General features: G+C 58.0%; 1 protein-coding gene across 2 annotated transcripts in view; it reads right to left on the bottom strand.

Moving 5' to 3' along the window:
- ARHGEF10L (Rho guanine nucleotide exchange factor 10 like) overlaps window positions 1-17,505 on the bottom strand; it is a 121,334-nt gene that overhangs the window by 67,496 nt on the left and 36,333 nt on the right. For both annotated transcript variants that reach the window (XM_058675883.1, XM_058675890.1), the window contains exons 3-6: window positions 13,349-13,534; window positions 12,628-12,661; window positions 2,612-2,703; window positions 1,625-1,714 (exon numbers count right to left, since the gene is read on the bottom strand). In XM_058675883.1, the coding sequence (XP_058531866.1) occupies window positions 1,625-1,714; window positions 2,612-2,703; window positions 12,628-12,661; window positions 13,349-13,534 (402 nt within the window). The remainder of the gene's footprint in view (window positions 1-1,624; window positions 1,715-2,611; window positions 2,704-12,627; window positions 12,662-13,348; window positions 13,535-17,505) is intronic.

Here is a 17,505-nt window from a genome sequence, read left to right as displayed (position 1 = left end):
GGGTCCAGAGAAGAGACTGGGCAGACAGCAGGCAGTGTGGGGCTGTGTGTCATGCTACCTTCTGCTGGGGACACGGTTGTCCTAGGGTCACCCTGCAGCTCTCTGAGAAATGCCCTCCGCAGGGGAGATGAGTCACAAGCTGCCTGGGCCCCCAAGGGTGTCCCTGCTGCCATGGGCACGGGGACTCTGGGTGGCTGCCACCTACTCAGTTATGTCACGGAACCCACACGGCTCCCTGAGGGTGGGGCTGTCATTGCCCTCACGGCCCAGCTGAGGCCCAGCAAGGTGATGCAGTTCTCTGGGTGGCCCTCCACAAGGACCTGTGGGCTTGGGATGATGTTTTAATTGGATGCCCAGAAGCCCAGGCCCAAAAGCAAAGGGAGGGTGTGAGCACAGGCCTGCCCATGTCAGCTCACCCCTCACTGACAGCTTGTCCCCTTGGCACTCCCACCAAGAGCCATCAGGCCCAGACAGAGCCACTGCAGAGACCCTGGAGAGATGTGACAGTACAGCTGTGCCTCCTGCACCTGCCAAGGGCCTGAGCCCAGCCCAACCAGTGAGGGCCAAGAGAGGCTGGGGACCATGCTGGTAAATTTGCATACCAGGCCACCTACTCTTAACCACCTTGAGACAGGACTGCAAAGACCAGCCAAATCCTTCCAGGTGCGGGGGACCTATGTCAGGGCTCCCCTGACCTCTGGGGGCCCTGGGACCTTGTCATGTGTCTGTGCGCCTCTCCCACGGGACTGTGCACAGCTCGCCAATGGTCAGAGTCAGCCACATCAGCCTAGCAGCACCTCAAAGGCAGGGGATGCTCCCCGGGAGGTGGGCAGGGATGCACTGATGCTCCTCATATCCAACTGTGTGACCTGTGGCTGGGGAGTCCCCTCTCAGATGCAACTGACTCTGCCAACCTCAGAGGGCAACTGGACTCCAGGTACTTCACCTGTCACAAACGCCACTCACAGCCTCTGGGGCCAGGGACAGGGTGTGGAGGATGTGACTGCACAGAGTGAGCGGGGCCAGCCCAGCACTGCCCCTAGTTCATGTCTGCAGTTAGAACCCAATCCATTCATCACACTGAGAGTCACTGGCTTGGGCTGACCCTGACCCAGCACCCAGCTCCCTCCCATCAGGGTGGCTGGCAGCAGGACCGGGCCCTCACTTTCTTCCCCCAACCCATCCCCTACCTGCCTGTCCCCCTGGAGTCCTCAACCCCAGGGCAGGACGTCAGGCTCTTACACTGTGGCTGCTTTATCCCTCAGCTATAACAACCCACCGTCTTTCCCAGCAGCCTGGGAAGCCCCACATCCATGGGAGACAAGCCAAGGCCAGGCCTGGCAGAGTGAAACGGCCTGCCTGGGGACCCACAGCTGGAAGTTGCCCCAGCCCAGGCACCCCAAGCCAGCCCAGCTGGGGCTGGCCACACCCTCGGCCCAGCTCCAGGCTCCTCTTCCCGGAAGATTGCAGTGGCTTTCAAACACAAGACAGACAGGCAAGCTGGGCTGGGCGGGAAGGGGGGAGGAACCGGAAGGAGAGACGTCCCCAGTCCCTGCCCTACCAACCCTCCCCTGTCCCTCACCCCCACCCCAGAGAAGCAGAGATGTGTGGGAAGAGGCCATACCGGGCTGATGGGCATCTGGGCTCTCGCAGGGCACGTCGTCGTAAATCACATCTTCCTCCAAGGCAGGGAAAGTGAACCGATCGACTGGGGCTGGAGAGAGCGAGCGCCCGTGGGCTGTGGCGGCCCAGCGGGGACTGCAGCAGCTGGCCGCCCGCCGCGTCCTGGCCACTCCACCGCCCCGGGCTCTCAGGGGATGCCGGTTCCCAGCTTCTCCCCGCCCCCGGCGCCTGCCAGTGACCACAGACCCCCACCCGCCTGCCTGCCCATCTGGCTGCCACAGCAGCTGGTTGGGCACCTGCAGGGAGCACTTCAGCAGCCCTAGCATCTGCACCCCGGCCCCAGGGCAATCACAGCCACCCGGGCCCAAGGACTGGTCCCTCCCAGTCTGGACAGAGCTTAGATCAGAGAAGGCAGCCCAGCCCTTTCTGTACCCCCCTCCTGGACACCCAGGACAGCACCCCTCCCCACCCTGTGCTCTAATCCCCTCCCAGGAGCAAAGAGACCCAAAGCCCAACATCTCTCATCCTGCATGGCTCCTGGCTGCCCTGGCGATCCTGGCTGTGCCCCCTTTACCCCGCAGGGGCAGATCACAGCCTCCCCTGGCCCAGCCAGTCCCTAACAACCCTCTCACCCACACTGAGTCCCTGCTGCTCACACAGGTGCACAGCGCTCCACCCCTCCGCCTGGGACCTCTCTCCCCAGCCTGTTGCCTCTTTCTCTGCCCTTAGGGCTGCTCCTGGCACCTGCCCACATACAGAAGTTGCCTGCCCCTGTGTGGTTCTATGCCCAGATAGACCAGCCCAGGGTTACCAGGGTAGCCCCCCACACCTCCCCAGCCTCCCCAGCCTTTCACACACATGGCTTGCTGGACCCCAACACTCCTGACCCATCCACCCAGGAGTCTATAGCAGCCCTGGCTGGAAGGATATTCTGAGACACCATGGCACCTCCCCGGGTGTGTGCAACAGCCAAGGTGGGGGCACTTACTGCGACGAGAGCTCTTCCGCTTCCAACTGGAACGCCGGGCCCCAGCGAGAGCTGCATCCACCGCCTCCCCATTGCTCAACACAGCTGAAACCCTGTGGGCCGAGAGATGATGCCATGAGCCAAGGGGTGAGGGCAAGGTGAGGGCAGGTGCGAAGCCATGCCAGCGGGGAGGCCTATGGTTCAGTTGATCGTGGGCAAGGCCTGGCTGAATACTTGACGGAAGCAGAACCATCAGGTGCGTCCACGGTGACAAGCCCCGCGCACCCTCTGCAGCAGAGCCACAGGGGAGCTGCACCTCTCTCCCTCCCACATGTATGGGATGGCCAAGATTCCAAGATCCATGCCAGGTGAGAGAGAGAGAGATCTTACCTCCCTACACACACACACACACACATACACACACACAAGAGCTTGGAACATGAATGGGAAACAACAGAGACCTGGTCCACGCCGCCCAACACCATGGGCCCCTGATGTGACAACACAAGGACACCACATCCCTGTATTGCTTCCATGTAAAACCCATCCAAAACGCATCAGTCCCCACCTGAGCAGGAGAAGACCACCACCCCGCTGTGAGGCACCCACCCAGGGCTCCCCAACACCCTCCAGGCCACAGAAGCCAAAGAGAAAGCAAGCAGAGGTCACGGGCCGAGGAGCTGCTGATGCTGCTGCCATGATGGCCACCCGTCACACATGATGGCTGGCGTGACAAAGAAACCAATCTCTAGTGTGATTTCACCTTAAGTCAGTTCATCCTCAATAGCCACCTGTCCTGGGCGCTGCCAGTCTCAGTCCCAGCTCACACTAGATGGCTGGAAGCCAGCAGAGTCACCTGGGGCCAAGAACATGCCCATTTCAGCACCAGGGGAAGGCTTTCCAGTCGTGGGCAGTGAAGGTTAAGAGGACAAGCAGCGGGAGAGGGAACCGCCCAGTTCCTCTCTCCAGCAGCTGCTTCCTTGAGCCAAAGCCTCCTCAATGCGGAAACACCATGAAGTTGCCACAAGCCACTGCTCCAGCCAGGAGTCACACACACCCAGAGGCGCCTTGCTGAACCCACAGGCCCTAGTGGCAGGCATAGATCACTCCCCATCTCAGCTTCCTGCTCATGCGCACCCTGAAAAGCAGCATGTGATGGCGCAAATACTCGGATCCCTGCTCCCCCCCACCCCGTGTGGAGTGGAGGGTTCCTGGCTCTCAGCTTTGGCTAGCCCAGTCCATAGCAGTAGTAAGTATTTGGGGAGTGAACCAGAAGATAAGTTATTTCTCATTTTCTCTTTGCCTCTCAAATTAATAAGACAATATTCAAATATTTACCTCATGGTCTCAAGAGGTCACTCACCTAGCCTCTTGCCTGCTCAGGCCTCTATGTTCAACAAAGAAAGGAGCAGTTAAGCCTCGCGGTAAAGGTGTCCATGTCCCCCCGCCGGGAGGCTCTGGCTTCCCTGCTAGTGCACAGTCTGCAGCGGTCTGAAAGTCTGTGTCTCCCAGAAGATCCAATTCCCAGGGTGGTGTCAGGAGGCAGGACCCATGAGCGTGGGACTCTCGTAAAAGACACCCCCAGAGAGCTCACTTATCCCTCCCAAGACACAGCAGACAGGGTCCTCGCCAGACACTGCTGGTGGCATCTCTACCCTAGATGTCGCCACCTCCGGCCCTATGAGCGATCCACCTGCATCACTGAGATGCCCACATCGCACGGCAGCCCTGGCAACCCTGTCCCACAGCCAGCTCCCAGGCGTTGGCTCACGTGAGCCAGAGAGTGCCCGGCAGGCCCGTGTAAACTCCGAGGTGACAGGAAGGAGGGGCTGGGCTGGGCAAAGTGAAGCAGCTTTCAGAGGGGTTTGAAAACCCTTCATGAGCATCCTTAAGCTCAGGGAGGCTGCCATTTAAGCCCCCGGAATCTGGACCCCCAAGGCAGGGCGAGCAGCCAGCCTGGCTTCCTGTCCTGACCTCCCAGTCCGCAGGGCGGCGAGCAGGGTGCATGCGGCACACAGAAGGCACTTCACCCACCACTTCTGCCCAAGCCACCTGGCCAGCAAGAGGCAGAGCTGCAGTTTGAAGGAAAATATCATCTGGCCGCACAGCCTCGTTCTCAATGCCAGCTCTGCTGCACCCAAACCGGAGCAGGCACTGCCCAGGAGAGCTGGAGGGGAGAGGAGTGAAGCTGGGGCAGGAGCCGTGAGCCAATGCCCAGCTCTAGGTAGGACCCCATGTCCACCTGCTCCCAGCTACTGTCAGCAGAAGCCACGTTCCCCACTCAGCTGGGAAGCCTAACTCCCTCACTGTGAGCAAACACTCCTTCTGGGTCCTCCTCCAAGGCTCCAGATAATGAAAGAGCCATAAATTCACTAAGAGGCCAATTATCTCAACCTTATCTGGGCTGCCGGCTGCCACTGCCTCTCAGCTTACACCCAGCTAAGATTACACCCAGGCCTACCAGGTGAGGTGGAGCAGAGACAGAGGTAAAGAGGCCTTCTCCATGTCTCCAACCTCCCCACCCCAGCTCACCCCCATGCTCGCTCGCTGGGGGCCAGTCAGGGTCAAGTTCACCTGCTCTGTATCTGTGCCCTCCCCCACCCTCCCGCAAGAGCTCCCCATGCCCCCAGGCCCCACCTCCTCTCTCAGCCAGGAGAAGCCAGGGGAAAGGACAGCAGGGACCCGCTTCCTCCTGCGCCCTCCCCCCCACACACACACAGCTGGCACTCAGTGATGGCCATGGCCATGCAGCCCATTTTAAAGACTGGTAGCTTCAAAGTGCCTCGTCCTGCTTCTTATGGCTGCTGATGAGCCCCGGGGTCTCAGGGAACCCCTGTGGCCACAGAAGCCACTGTGGCCACTGGTCCCTTCCAGTGTGAGGGGCGGTTCAGAAAGACCCCAAATCCAGAAAGATCTGAGGATACCACACATAGTGCATGCTAAGACAAGGCATGACAAGTGTGAAAAAAAAAAAGGATCCCGTCTTCCTGGGTGGAAAGGACCAGCACCTGCCTTGTGCAGCCTCAAATGAAACCTACAGGGTGGCCTCTGGAGGCTGGGGGTAGCAAGCACACTCAATGGGGCATCCGTGCCCCACCACACAAACCTGAGTGTCCCAAAAGAAACATGAGAGCACCAAGCTCCAGGCGAGCCTGCTGCCAGGTTTCCTGATGGCCCTGGCTGCATTCTGGCTGGCATGACATGGCAAAGCCAGGAGGGCCATACAGGTGCCCTGGTCTGAAGATTGGCAGCCAGCAGCACATCACTCACCCAGCAACTCCACTCCCTGGGTCTGGAGAAGGGCACACACAAGGGTGCTGCCAAAGCTCCCAGAAGCTCCAATGTGTGGCTACAGAGCCAAGCCTGCAGGCTTGAGGGGTGAATAAGCTGGCCCCCAGAAATCCCCTAGCTGTGTGTTAGGACAAGCCACTTTCCAGAGCCTGAGTGAACTGCGTTCATTCAGAATCTGGTAAGTTATCACTTCTATTTCCTGCTGTGAGGACTGAATGGAAAACACAAGTAAATCACTTGGCATACCCTGTGCCTCGGTTTCCACATCTGTAAAAGGGGCACAATAACCACCCCTGAGGGTGACAGGAACAGACCAAAGGTGACAGTGAGGCTGGCACCAAGTCAATCCTCACCTGCTCAGCTTCCCTTCCCCGCTCCTCCTCCAAGAGCAGGGTCCCCCAATGGCTGACACCCAAGACACTGTCCCCACTGGGCAGCCAGTGCCAAGGCCACCAAGGAAGCCTTTCACAACTGCTGGTGCATGGCGTGTGCGTCTCCTCTCCCTGGCAGCCTGGGTGCCCTGGGCAGCGCTCAGACTGTGAGGGGCTCTGCATCCCCAGCAGTAACTGACGGAGGGCCCTGGGGAACGCTCAGGTAGGATGCAGGCCCCTGTGAGAGAATGCTATTAGCTAAAAATAGCATTAATTAGTACACCACACAGCAGCCTGTGGGTTAAAGCCAGGACTCCATCAATAACCTAAGGATGCTTGTATCTGTGTATAGCAAAGAGGCTGAAATGCAAATCTCCTGGACTGTCTAACTATTTTACACTGAACACACATGACTTCCATCATCGAAGGCAAGCAGCCAGCAGGAAGGGAGAGGGAAGAACGTCTTCAGCCAGGTTGAGCGGTGTTGGGGTGCCTTCGTGCCCCACAGGCTGCCCTGGGCAGGTTCATGAGCTATGGGGACGACAACTACAGGTGGCAGCAGTTCCCCGACCAGGCCACGTCTCACACCTGTGCCAGGAGGCAGCTCCCAGCACGATGTCTCCTCTAGGCAGGGCCCCAGGGGCAGAGATGAACAAGGTTGAATCCTGTTGCCATGGGGACTCAGGGACTGCACCCCAGATCCTTCCAGAGGGCCTAGATGTACCAGGACAGGTGCACCACAGTGCCCACAGGAGCCCGTGGGGAAGAGGTTTGCAAGGCTTTTAGACCAGGGCCTCCAAGGACCTGAGGTCCCAAGGCCACGGCTGTGATACAGACCCTGAGAACGCTCTAACAGGGGAGAGATGGATTTTTCTAACTAGGGGCCAGCAAGGGGCTGGAGGTCTGTTTGTTTAAAGATTCATTTATTCACCTGAAAGAGAGAGAGAGCTTCCATCTATTGGTTCACTCTCTAATGGTCTCAACATTAGAGATTGCTCTGGTGGAAGACAGGAGCCTGGAACTCCAGCTGGATCTCCCACGTGGGTACAAGGACTTGGACCGTCTTCCACTGCCTTCCCAGTGCATTAGCAGGGAGGTGGTTCGTAAGTGAAGTGGCCAGGTGACTAACTGACGCTCCAACATGGGATGCTGGCGCGGCAGGCAGCAGCAGGGCTCACTGCACCAGGTCAGCCCTGGAGAGGACTTTAACAGAAAGAGGGGTTTGGCCCCCACAAACCCTGCATGAGGGGCTGGATGCACCAACAGAGGGCCAACTTTTGCTAGGCCTTGGCCCCCACGTGGACACGGACCCTGCAGGATGGGACACAGGAAACTCAAAGGTTCCAGGTTTGTGAACCAGCAGGTATGAGAAGTCCAGGCTCCCAAGCAAATTCAGATGAGACCTGCAGCCATCTGGAAACCTGGAGAATTTTCTCCAAGAGCTGGGGGTACTGCAAGCCTGTTAACCTACACCCCGCACAACCACAGCAGCAGCCTCCCTGTGGGGCACACCTAGACACCACCAAACCACGGCCACACTGCAGGTAGGCTGTCCAGTGCCCGCTTTAAACCCCACTTCACTCAGCCCGGCCTCCTCTCGGCCTGACCCATGCAGCTCTTGTCTGCCCTGTCCCAGGAGACAGGGAGGTCTGCCAGGAATCCAACCGCCCCCTCCTTTACCATTCTCCAGCTCCAGGCCCAGGTGAGCACCCCCAGCCAGAGCACAGGCAGCACCATCTTGGTAATCTCCAGAAGGGGACATCAGGAACCCACAGGGAGGCCATCAGAGTCCCCAAAGCTGGGGTCAAAAGCCACAAGCCTGCCCCACTGGCCAATACTGATACCCCTGGATCTAGGGAGACCACAGAGGCAAAACCAGACAAGGAAAAGCCACGACGACCACAGAGGCTGCCAAATCTGTGGGGCTGCTGCTGCACTCAGATGGGAGAGCTGTGGGCCGGAACCCACAAACAAGCCAGGAAGCCAGGGACTGGCACTGCTCAGGGGGCAGGGCCCCACAGGGTACTGCGCTTCTAACCTTGGGTCTCCCGGCCAGAGCTCAGATCATCCCGAGTGCCGAGGCTGTGATGTCCAGACTGAAGGCAAAGCCCACAGGCTTCCAGGGCAGCATTGGGAGGAGCCACACCTGATCCTGAGGCCCTGGGACACCTTAGTCACCCATCTGTGACATCGCCAGGACTCCTAAAGGTTCAAGCACTGCAGTGACCGACAGGTCCACCCTGGTTCACACTGCCAGACCTCCACTGGGAGGGGTGGTTAGGGGCGCTGCCCTTTACCCATCTTCAAGGAGTTTCATTGAGTTGTACACTTGGCAGTGCCCAGGCATCCCAGCTGGGAGTTCTGGGACATTCCTCCACCTGCTTGGAGACCACTCTTCCAAGAACATGGAGATGCTCCCTTAGCAGGCACAGTTCTAACCCCAATAAGCACAGGAACACAAGGACGGCGCCCATGGAGCCAGCTATACACCTCCCTCCATGAACCAAAGGAGTCAGGGAGCGCCAAGGCCAACTCCTGGCCTCCAGGTTCGAGGGCCTTGATTCTGATCCATGCTCTGAATGTCCTGTAGCATCTCCATGTATCATCGGGCACCCCTTACTTTCCTGAGCCTCCACTGCCCCATCTTTATAAAGGGCAACAACAGGGTCTACTTCCCAGCTACGGCTGGAGTAAAGGGGCCTGGACATTTAGCTATAGGTCCAGGAAACAGTGAGCACAACTGACATTGTTACTGTTCCTGTTGGATGCTGTCATGATCATCTGCCTCCAGGTTTGACCCATTGGGGAAGAATGTGTCACCAGTTAGTCAAGCTCCTGGGATTGCCAAACAGGGTAGTGCAACACACAGAACTACGCTGGTACTCACCCAGTGACACGGGCAGCCCTGTTTACCCCCAGAGCAGCCTGGCTGCCTCCCCTACGCCACCCAGCCAAGCACAGCAGGAAACAACGAGGTACATACGCCTGCCTCCCAGCCTGAGCTCCTTCCTTAGCTGTGGCCACCTGCTCAGTCATCCTCAGAATACCTGGGGAAGTTGGGATGCCGACTCAGAGGTAGGCAGACAGGTTGGCCCTGTCCCACGGTCAGGAGGGTGTGCCCCCAGCTCCAGAACAGCCGTGGTAGATATCCGAGAGCAGCTTGCAGGTGTCAGCCACACACCAGCCACACACAGCTCAGGGTCTGTGTCCATGCACCTGTTCTTCACAATGCCTGGCAAAACACGTTGCCTGTTGTGTGGATTAAGAAAGCAAAGGTTGAGGGCTGAAAGCGACAAGCCGTGATAGCAGTTCCACGGAGCCCTGAGCTCCCAGGCCCTGAAAGAGCCTCACTCACGCAGGACTTGCTTCCGCATGCAGCTGTGAAGCAAGGATCAGAGCCCAGCCCTGCCTCCTTTCCTCTGCAGCTGTGTGTGTGTGTGTGTGTGTGTGTGTATGGGGAGGGGGTCTCGGGGGATTGAGTGACCAGAAGGGAGGGAGGGAAGGAGGTCATCTTCAGCTCTGCCAACCTGAGCAGTTACCCTGTGCTACAGGACAGCAGGTGGACAGTGCCCAGGCCTCTTGGGATCTCCAGAGGCTGAGGGGGAAACGCAGGAGGTAGAATTGCCACCATTTTGAGCCTTGTGTTCACCAAGCAGTATGTGCTGAGTAACCACTGTTCTGGAAATTTAAAAAAATTTTTCATTATTTTCCCCCTTTGGATAACAAGCAGGAGGAAAGTAATCTGGATGACTCTTCACCCAGAGACCCCGAAGCACAAACCCACCATCCAGGGAAGCTCCCAGAACTTTGATGCACAGAGAGCCAGAAAGGAAGCTGGGCGTAGCGCGGACAGCACTGGACAGGAAGTCAGTAGGCGGCCGGCAACTCACTGACCGACTTGGGACAAGTACCCCCCACTGCCACATTCCCAGCCTTCTAGGCCTCTCTCAGGTCAGCGCTCAATAGGGGACAAGTCTCCCAGAAACAGCGTCCAGTATGACAGGGAAAGTGATGGCTGGCCCCCAGCAAGCCAAGTCCAACTGAGCACCCAAGACACTGGGCACAGACACGCTGGCCGCCCCAGTCCACTGAGCAGCTGGAAGCAGCAGACCAGGAGGAGTGGTAGACATGCCCAGGTGCTCTCTCCCTCAGCCAACCAGCCTCATCTATGCCTCCCACCTCCCAGGTGGGGACCCCGAGGCTCAGAGAGGCTCCAGGGGATTAGCATCCTGGGGCGAAAGCCATGCTGGGAGATGGTGTTCACAGGAACCTGGGTGGTTTCAGGCTGAGCTGAGAACAGGTGGTGGCGGTTAAAGCCGAGAAGCAGGCAGAGCGCTGCCTGGAAAGCCCAGCCCAGCCTGCACTATACTAACCGGCCCATCTACATGATGAAAAGACACCGCAACACACACCAGCGTCAGTGGGCCGGCGGGTCACTGGGGCTCAGCGTGGCGCCAGCCTGACTTGTAATCTGGCTGCAGACTCACTCTGGAGGACTCAGCAGCCAGGTCCCCAAGTCAGAGCTGGTAGCTGGGCCACAGGGCGTGGAGACAGAGCCAGCAGGGAGGAGCCCCACTGCAGTGTTCCCACTCCAAGCTCAGGGGACCTGAAACCTCCAAGGGTACACCTGCTCATGGCCCCCACCCCCAGCTTTCTCTCTCTCTCTCTCTCTCCCTCCCTCCCTCCCTCCCGCCCTGGCCCTGTGCCTTTAAAATAGATCAGTTAAAAACAAATATATAAACGCGTCTCTTCAAGGAAGGAACTGCTTGACCCTCCCAGCCATCACTGTCCTGGAGCCCCAGGGACTACCTGACCTCCAGCTGCGGAGGCACCCAGCTCCCAAGGGGAGGCTGGCCCCTAATTCTGACCTTAATTAGTAATTACCTGGTGGCTGCAGGGCCTGCAATTTGCATCTCTGAGGCTTCCTGTCAGGTGACTGTTGCTCAGCTTAGCCCAGGAAGACCCCGGGAGGCTCAGACACCCCTGTCCACCCCTGCCCCCACCAGGAACCTGGCCATCAACTTGGGAACTAAACCTACCGCTTAGACAAGGAGGCTGTGAGCACCCAGGCCCTTCCCTTGGTGAAGGACACGGAGGAAGTGTGATCAAAAGTAATTGCCTTGAAGTGGGAATGCTGGTTCAAGTCCAGGTTCCCCAGCTTCCAACAGGACTTCCTGCTAACAGACACCCAGGGAAGTAGCAGGAAGTTCAAGTTCCCTGCACGGTAAATCCGGCTCAGCCCTGACTGTTTAGGCAGTTGGGGAGTGAGCCAATGGATGAAAAATCTCTTTGCACCTGTGGTGGGATTAGGCTACCGCGTTGCTGACTCCAGAGAAAGGATGAACAGCATTCCCAGATGTACGTGAAAGACAGCTGGCTCCTCTAACCCGGCACAAGGCCTCCAGTGCCTCTTCATTGGGTAGGAAGGAAAGCGAGGGGCACAACACTCAGACCAAGTTCTAGGGAAAGCACGCGGGCCTGCGGACACTGTGAGGTGGACATGGACACCCAAGAGGCCTCAGAACTTACACAGAGAGACAAGGCTGAGCCCCTGGGAGGACAGACAGAATACGTCACCTCCTACACAGTGACCACTCAAGCAACACCCCCAGGACATTCTCCCCACTCCAGTCCTCCACCCCCACCACAGACACATCGCTCTCACCCCTCCTCCCCTCCTGACGCTCTCCATCCCTACCAAGAGGCCCACGTGGGTCTGTAATCCCCATCCCCTCACCTCTGTAATGAACATTTAAACATTAATGGTTTTGTTATAATAAATACATAAATAATAGTTGCCTTGGTGAGTTGTTTAGCAAGAAGCTACATATCCTTCCAGTGACCCATTTTCCAGATGGGAAAACCAGAGCACGGATGCAGGCTGACGCATAAGAGACCCAGACTGAGTGTGAAGGCCGGGTGAAGACATGCACAGCTGCCCCAGCACCCAGCCCCTTACCCATCAGCTGCCCTGTCCCTGCCAGGCTCCCTGAGGGCCTGACAACATCAGTCACAGGAGTGGCAGGGGCCTCGGCAGAGACCGTGGCAACCCCAGACAGGATTCAGCTCAGGGCAGCCCAGCCGTGGTGGTACCTGCACCTGCTGAGTCATGTCCAAGGCCACAGGGACAGGCAGGTAGCTAGGGGCAGGGCTTAGGCAAAGCAAGGCAGGAATACCAGGGTCACAGGAGGGGGGCGGGGGGCAGGCTGAGGAGGCAGGGGTTCAGGACTGGCCTGTTCCCCCTGGCCAACAGGTCCTCTTGGAATGCCTTCCTCCTTAGCTCCAGACCCGTCTTCGGGTTACTTCCACCAGGTCCCAACACCCACTGCCTTGTGGGGCACTCATAGCCTCAGAGCAGGAATGCAGTTTACTTACTGTGTCTGGGACGGTACAGCAGCTAGGACTGGCTCTGTGGGAGAAGCACAGAGGAAGGCCCTGTGAGGCAGGAGGCTGGCCTGGGGTGTCCCCTCCTGGGAGAGCCCCTAGCCAGCTGGGTACCTGCGGCGTCCCCGCCTCCCTGCCCCCAGCCAGGGTTCTGTGATGAAGCTCCAGCAACCTGTCCTACCAGTGCAGCCTGCCCCCACCCCCACGGTCCTGGTCCCAACCAGAATCAGGGCCCCACCTGCTTTGCTCCCCGGGGAAGCTGCTGGCCCAGAGCCTGCAGGAAGTTCCAGCTGATCGCGTCCCCAGGCTTTCCTGGGAGCAGCTAAGAGCCCAGCAGCCAGCAGCTTTCCAGGGCCCAGGCTCCCCAGCAGCAGACTCGAGGGAGGCCCTTGGGGATTCGCTCTGGAGCCTCGGCTGCCACCGCTGCTCCCAGGAAAGGTGTCAGCAGCAGCAGCTCAGGGCAGCCACTGCCTTCCCTAGCACAGCCCAGGAAGCAGGCAGCCAGAGGGCCCCAGATGTCCCAGGAATGCTAGGAATCCCCACTTCCCAAGGGAAGTCTGGAATGCCGCCACTGCTTCCCAACTGCCACTTCCCAACCAGCTTCATTTCTGGCTTCCTGGGGACAGTGGGAAGCCACCAGGCATCCCTGGGAGCCCAAGCTTCCACCTCTCCGCCAGTCCCAGGGCGGTTAGAGAGGCAAAGGGTCCCTTACCAGTGACGGGGGCGGAATCAAAGTGAATCAGCGGCTGGTCCACATCTTCCTGGGCAGCAAGGCTGGCGACGCCTGGGCCTGTGCCAGGGCCCTCTTCCTCATCACTGTCATCGAACTCAAAGGCCTCTCCTGGGTCGTCCTCCGCCTCAGAGGAGGGGCCAGGGGCTCCAGGAAGTGGCGGTTCTCCTGCAAGAGAGGAGGAGTCAGCCACGGTCTCTGCAGGTGGGTATGCCGAGGGTGGGCACAGGGTGGGGGGCACTGAGTCCCCAGATACTCACTCAAACCAGTGTGGGCAAAGGCCAGGTGGCCCTGCAGCATCCTTGAGGTATCCTGGGGGAGAGGGGCGTGGCTGACCTGTGGCAAAGGGGTTAAGCCCAGCAGAGGAGCCAGCCAGGTGACAGGGATCCTATATTGGAGGGTAGGTCTCATCTTCCCAGCTCCCTGCTGATGGGCCTGGGAAGGCAGTGGAAGAAGGCCCAAGTACTTGGGCCCCTCCCTGCATCCACGTGGGAGACCTAGAGGAAGATTTGGCCTGGCCCAGACCTGGCTGTTGTGGCCATTTGGAGACAGAACCAGCAGAAAGAGAATTCTCAGGCCTTGAACGCACCAAGATTTCATGTGGGCGCTGGTCTAATCCCAGCAGCCCCGCTTCCCATCTAGCTCTCTGCTTGTGGCCTGGGAAAGCAGAAGAGGACGGCACAAAGCCTTGGGACCCTGCACCCGTGTGGGAGACCCAGAAGAAGTTCCTGGCTCCTGGCTTCAGATAGGTGTAGCACTGGCCGTTGCAGTCACTTGGGGAGTGAATCATTGGACAGAAGACATTTCTCTCTGTCTCTCCTCCTCTCTATATAAATCTGACTTTGCAATAAAAATAAATCTTAAAAAAAAGAAAGAAAATTCTCTCTCTCTCCTCTGTCACTCTGCTTTTCAAATAAATACATAAATAACAGTTTTAATTTAATTATTTCTATTGGAAAGACAGATAAACAGAGAGGAGAGACCAAGATCTTCTGTCCACTGGTTCACTCCCCAAATGGCCACAATGGCCAGAGCTGAGCCGATCTGAAGCCAGGAGACAGGCGCTTCTACCGGGTCTCCCACCCGGGTACAGGGTCCCAAGTGTAGGGTCATCCCCAACTGCTTTCCTAGCCCACAGGCAGGGAGCTGGATGGGAAGTGGAGCATCCGGGACATGAACAGACACCAGTGTGAGATCCCAGTGCTTGAAGGCTGAGCCATCATGCCAGGCCCAATCTTTTTTTTCTTTTTCTTTTCAAGTAGGCTCAGGGTTGAGTAGGGCTTTAAGCAGTTGGCAGCCAAAGGGGCAGAGGACATAAGCTCATATGGGGAGAACCCAAGTCTTTCCTCTGCTTTTCAAAGGTACCTTTATTTTTTTATTTGAAACGCAGAGCATGGGGGTGGAGAAAGACAGAGAGAGACAGCAAGGTGGAGATGGATTTTCCAAACACCCACAACAACCAAGCACCCCATCGAGGTCTCCCACGTGGGTGACAGGCCCCCAGCCCAGGAGCCACCACCTGCTGCTTTCCTAGGCGCAGTTACAGGGAGCTGAATGGGAAGCAGTCTAGAATGAAGTGGCACTCAGATATGGGATGTGGCACTCAGATATGGGATGTGGGCAATGAAGGCGGCAGCTTAACCTGTGGTGCCACACGCTGGCCATAAGAGGGCTTTCTAAAGATGGCCCCTTCTTGGGGGTCCATGTCCTCCTGCCCCCCTCCCGCTCCTTCCAGCCCAGGGGGCCTCCCTGACCACTTTGTACAGTAGATCATATCTCCCCATCTCTGTCCTCTGCCCTCGTCATCACCCGAGCTGTGCTGGTGTACTCCCCACTACCCCCAATCCCGGGCTCCCTAAGAGCCACAGATCTGTCCCCAACACACACTCAGCTCCTGGCCTGGCCCCAACTTCCTGCACACCCACCCCAAAGCACAGGGCAGGCTGCCTTACATGTTCCTTTCTCAGAGCCTATGCCCTGGGCTCGTGTGGCCCAGCAGGGCCCCTTCACTAGCTGCTGGCTGGGAGCAAGTCACCTCTCCCAGCTGCACCTTGGTTTCCTCCTCTAGACAATTTCTCACATGCGCACTCCGCCCCTCGGGACCCTGGCCAGAGGAGCTGCCCTGTGCATTTGGGATGCTGAGCAGCAGTCCCAGGCTGCCCCCCACTGCAGGCCAGGAGCTCCTGCAGCTGTGACCACCACAAAGGTCTCCAGTCAGTGCCATGTGTCCTCCTGGATGGCAAGATCACCTCTAGCCAAGAAGCACGGGTCGGGTGTCACCTCAGCACAACGCCCAGAGACCAGCTGTAACAACGACACTGGTTCCTTCCAGTCTCACCCGCGCTGTGACAATGACAGACAATGACATCTGCTCTCCTCCACCCTCACCCACCTTCACACTCCAGAGGCCCAAAGTCCACACCTGCAGCCCCAGCTCTGGCCACAGCAGGTGCTTCAGACACTCTAGACAATGGACAGGAATGGGTGGACAGAGGGATGGAAAGAATGGAGGGAGGGGCCAGCAAACGGACAGAACCACATCTGACTCCGACCATCTCGCTGACCAGCAAAACCCGTCACCCCACACAAGGGCCAGGAGGCCCCCAGAGCAGCACAGTGACAATGAGGTGACATGGTGCACCTGCGGCCACACAGGCAAGATAGGGGCTCGAGCCCTAGGACATTCTGCCCCATGCTGACAAAGTCATATCAATTGGTTGTGTTTTTAAAAGTCTGGAAAGTACTGGAATGAATGATTGCCAAAGTCCCAGTCTGGCGTTTTCAGGGTAGGAGATACAAGCCTAGCCTGACTTACAGGGTCTGTAAGTGCCTTTGGGCCTTGCCTAGTTGAATCTGCTAGGCAGAGGGTGAGTTCCCCTTTAACACATGGGGTCAGCCACCTGGGCTCAACTCAGACCCGGCTCTCCCATGCGCTCACTGTGCAAGTGACAAGGGATTGGGCCCCTCTAAGCTGGGGTTCCCTGACTTCCAGGGCTGCTGGGAAGGTGTTGGGAGGGAACCACAGGCAGCACGCACTGGCTCAGGCATGTGCACACTCAGTGCTGGGTGTTCCTAAGGTGACGAGGCTATGCACGGTCACTGTCCCTGTTACAGCATCATTATCAGGATTCCATCGCTAGTCTTATTATCATCATAATAACATAATGCTAATTGCTGTGATTACTACAGCCTTGTCACAGCCCAGTCCCTGCCCCAGGTGACACGGGCAGTCCTGCTCACTGGCCACCCTGGGCTGTGTGCAGGAACTAGAGTCACCTTCATACCTGTACCTCCCACCTTTCAGAGCACTAACAGTGTCGGCAACCACATCAACAATCACCCACACGCCCAGGGCACAGCTCCCCACACGCCCAGGGCACAGCTCGCCACAGCCCCTGGGCCCCTCACTGCTGCACGAGGGACACACTGCTTGGAGGGGAAGCCCCTGGCTCACCAGGACTCCAAAGGGCTCTGACAAGAAGTTGCTTTAGAACAGCCTGGGAGAATGAGAAAAGGCCCGGCAGGTGCGGCAGGAGCGGCAGGTGCCGCTGGGGCTGCAAGTTCCAGGCTGGGCAGCTGCAAGGGTGGGGAATGAGCAGCGGGGGGGGGGGGGGGGTGCAGCAGGCATGAAGGTCAAAGGATAGTGGACAAGGTGTTCGGTGTGCTTCAGGGTAGGGGAGTGGTTCTCTTTTGGGAGTTGCAATTTTTATTTGTAAGGTAACAGGGACTTCTCAAAGCATCAGAACAAGACAAAGAGCCAGGTCTGGGTGCAAGCAGGTGACAGTGGTCAACAACATTACTTAGGGCTGAAAGACAGGTTCCAGACATCCGTTGGTGTCTCTCTTGGTGAGTAGGAAAAGGACAGGGTGGCCCTGGCAGCAGAGGCCCCAGGAGATACACTTGTCCCCTCTCTCCAAGTCATGAAGCACAGTCCCTCATCCAAGGACAAATCAGGCCACCCAATGTGGGATAATTGGGAGTTGAACTGAGCCTTTCCCAACACTGGGCCAAGTGGCTTAACAGGAGCTGGTCACGTTCCTTAGGAACATGCCCAGTCCTCAGGCGAGCCAATCCAAGAAGGCCCTAGAGGTGGGGACCCAGTCGGGTGTGCCCCCATCCCTCTCCCCTTCTTCTGCCAC

This window comes from Ochotona princeps, chromosome 2, assembly GCF_030435755.1.
Source record: "Ochotona princeps isolate mOchPri1 chromosome 2, mOchPri1.hap1, whole genome shotgun sequence".
NCBI lineage: Eukaryota > Metazoa > Chordata > Mammalia > Lagomorpha > Ochotonidae > Ochotona > Ochotona princeps.
Note: the sequence above shows the minus strand (reverse complement) of the source record. Positions and strands in the feature narration are given on the sequence as shown.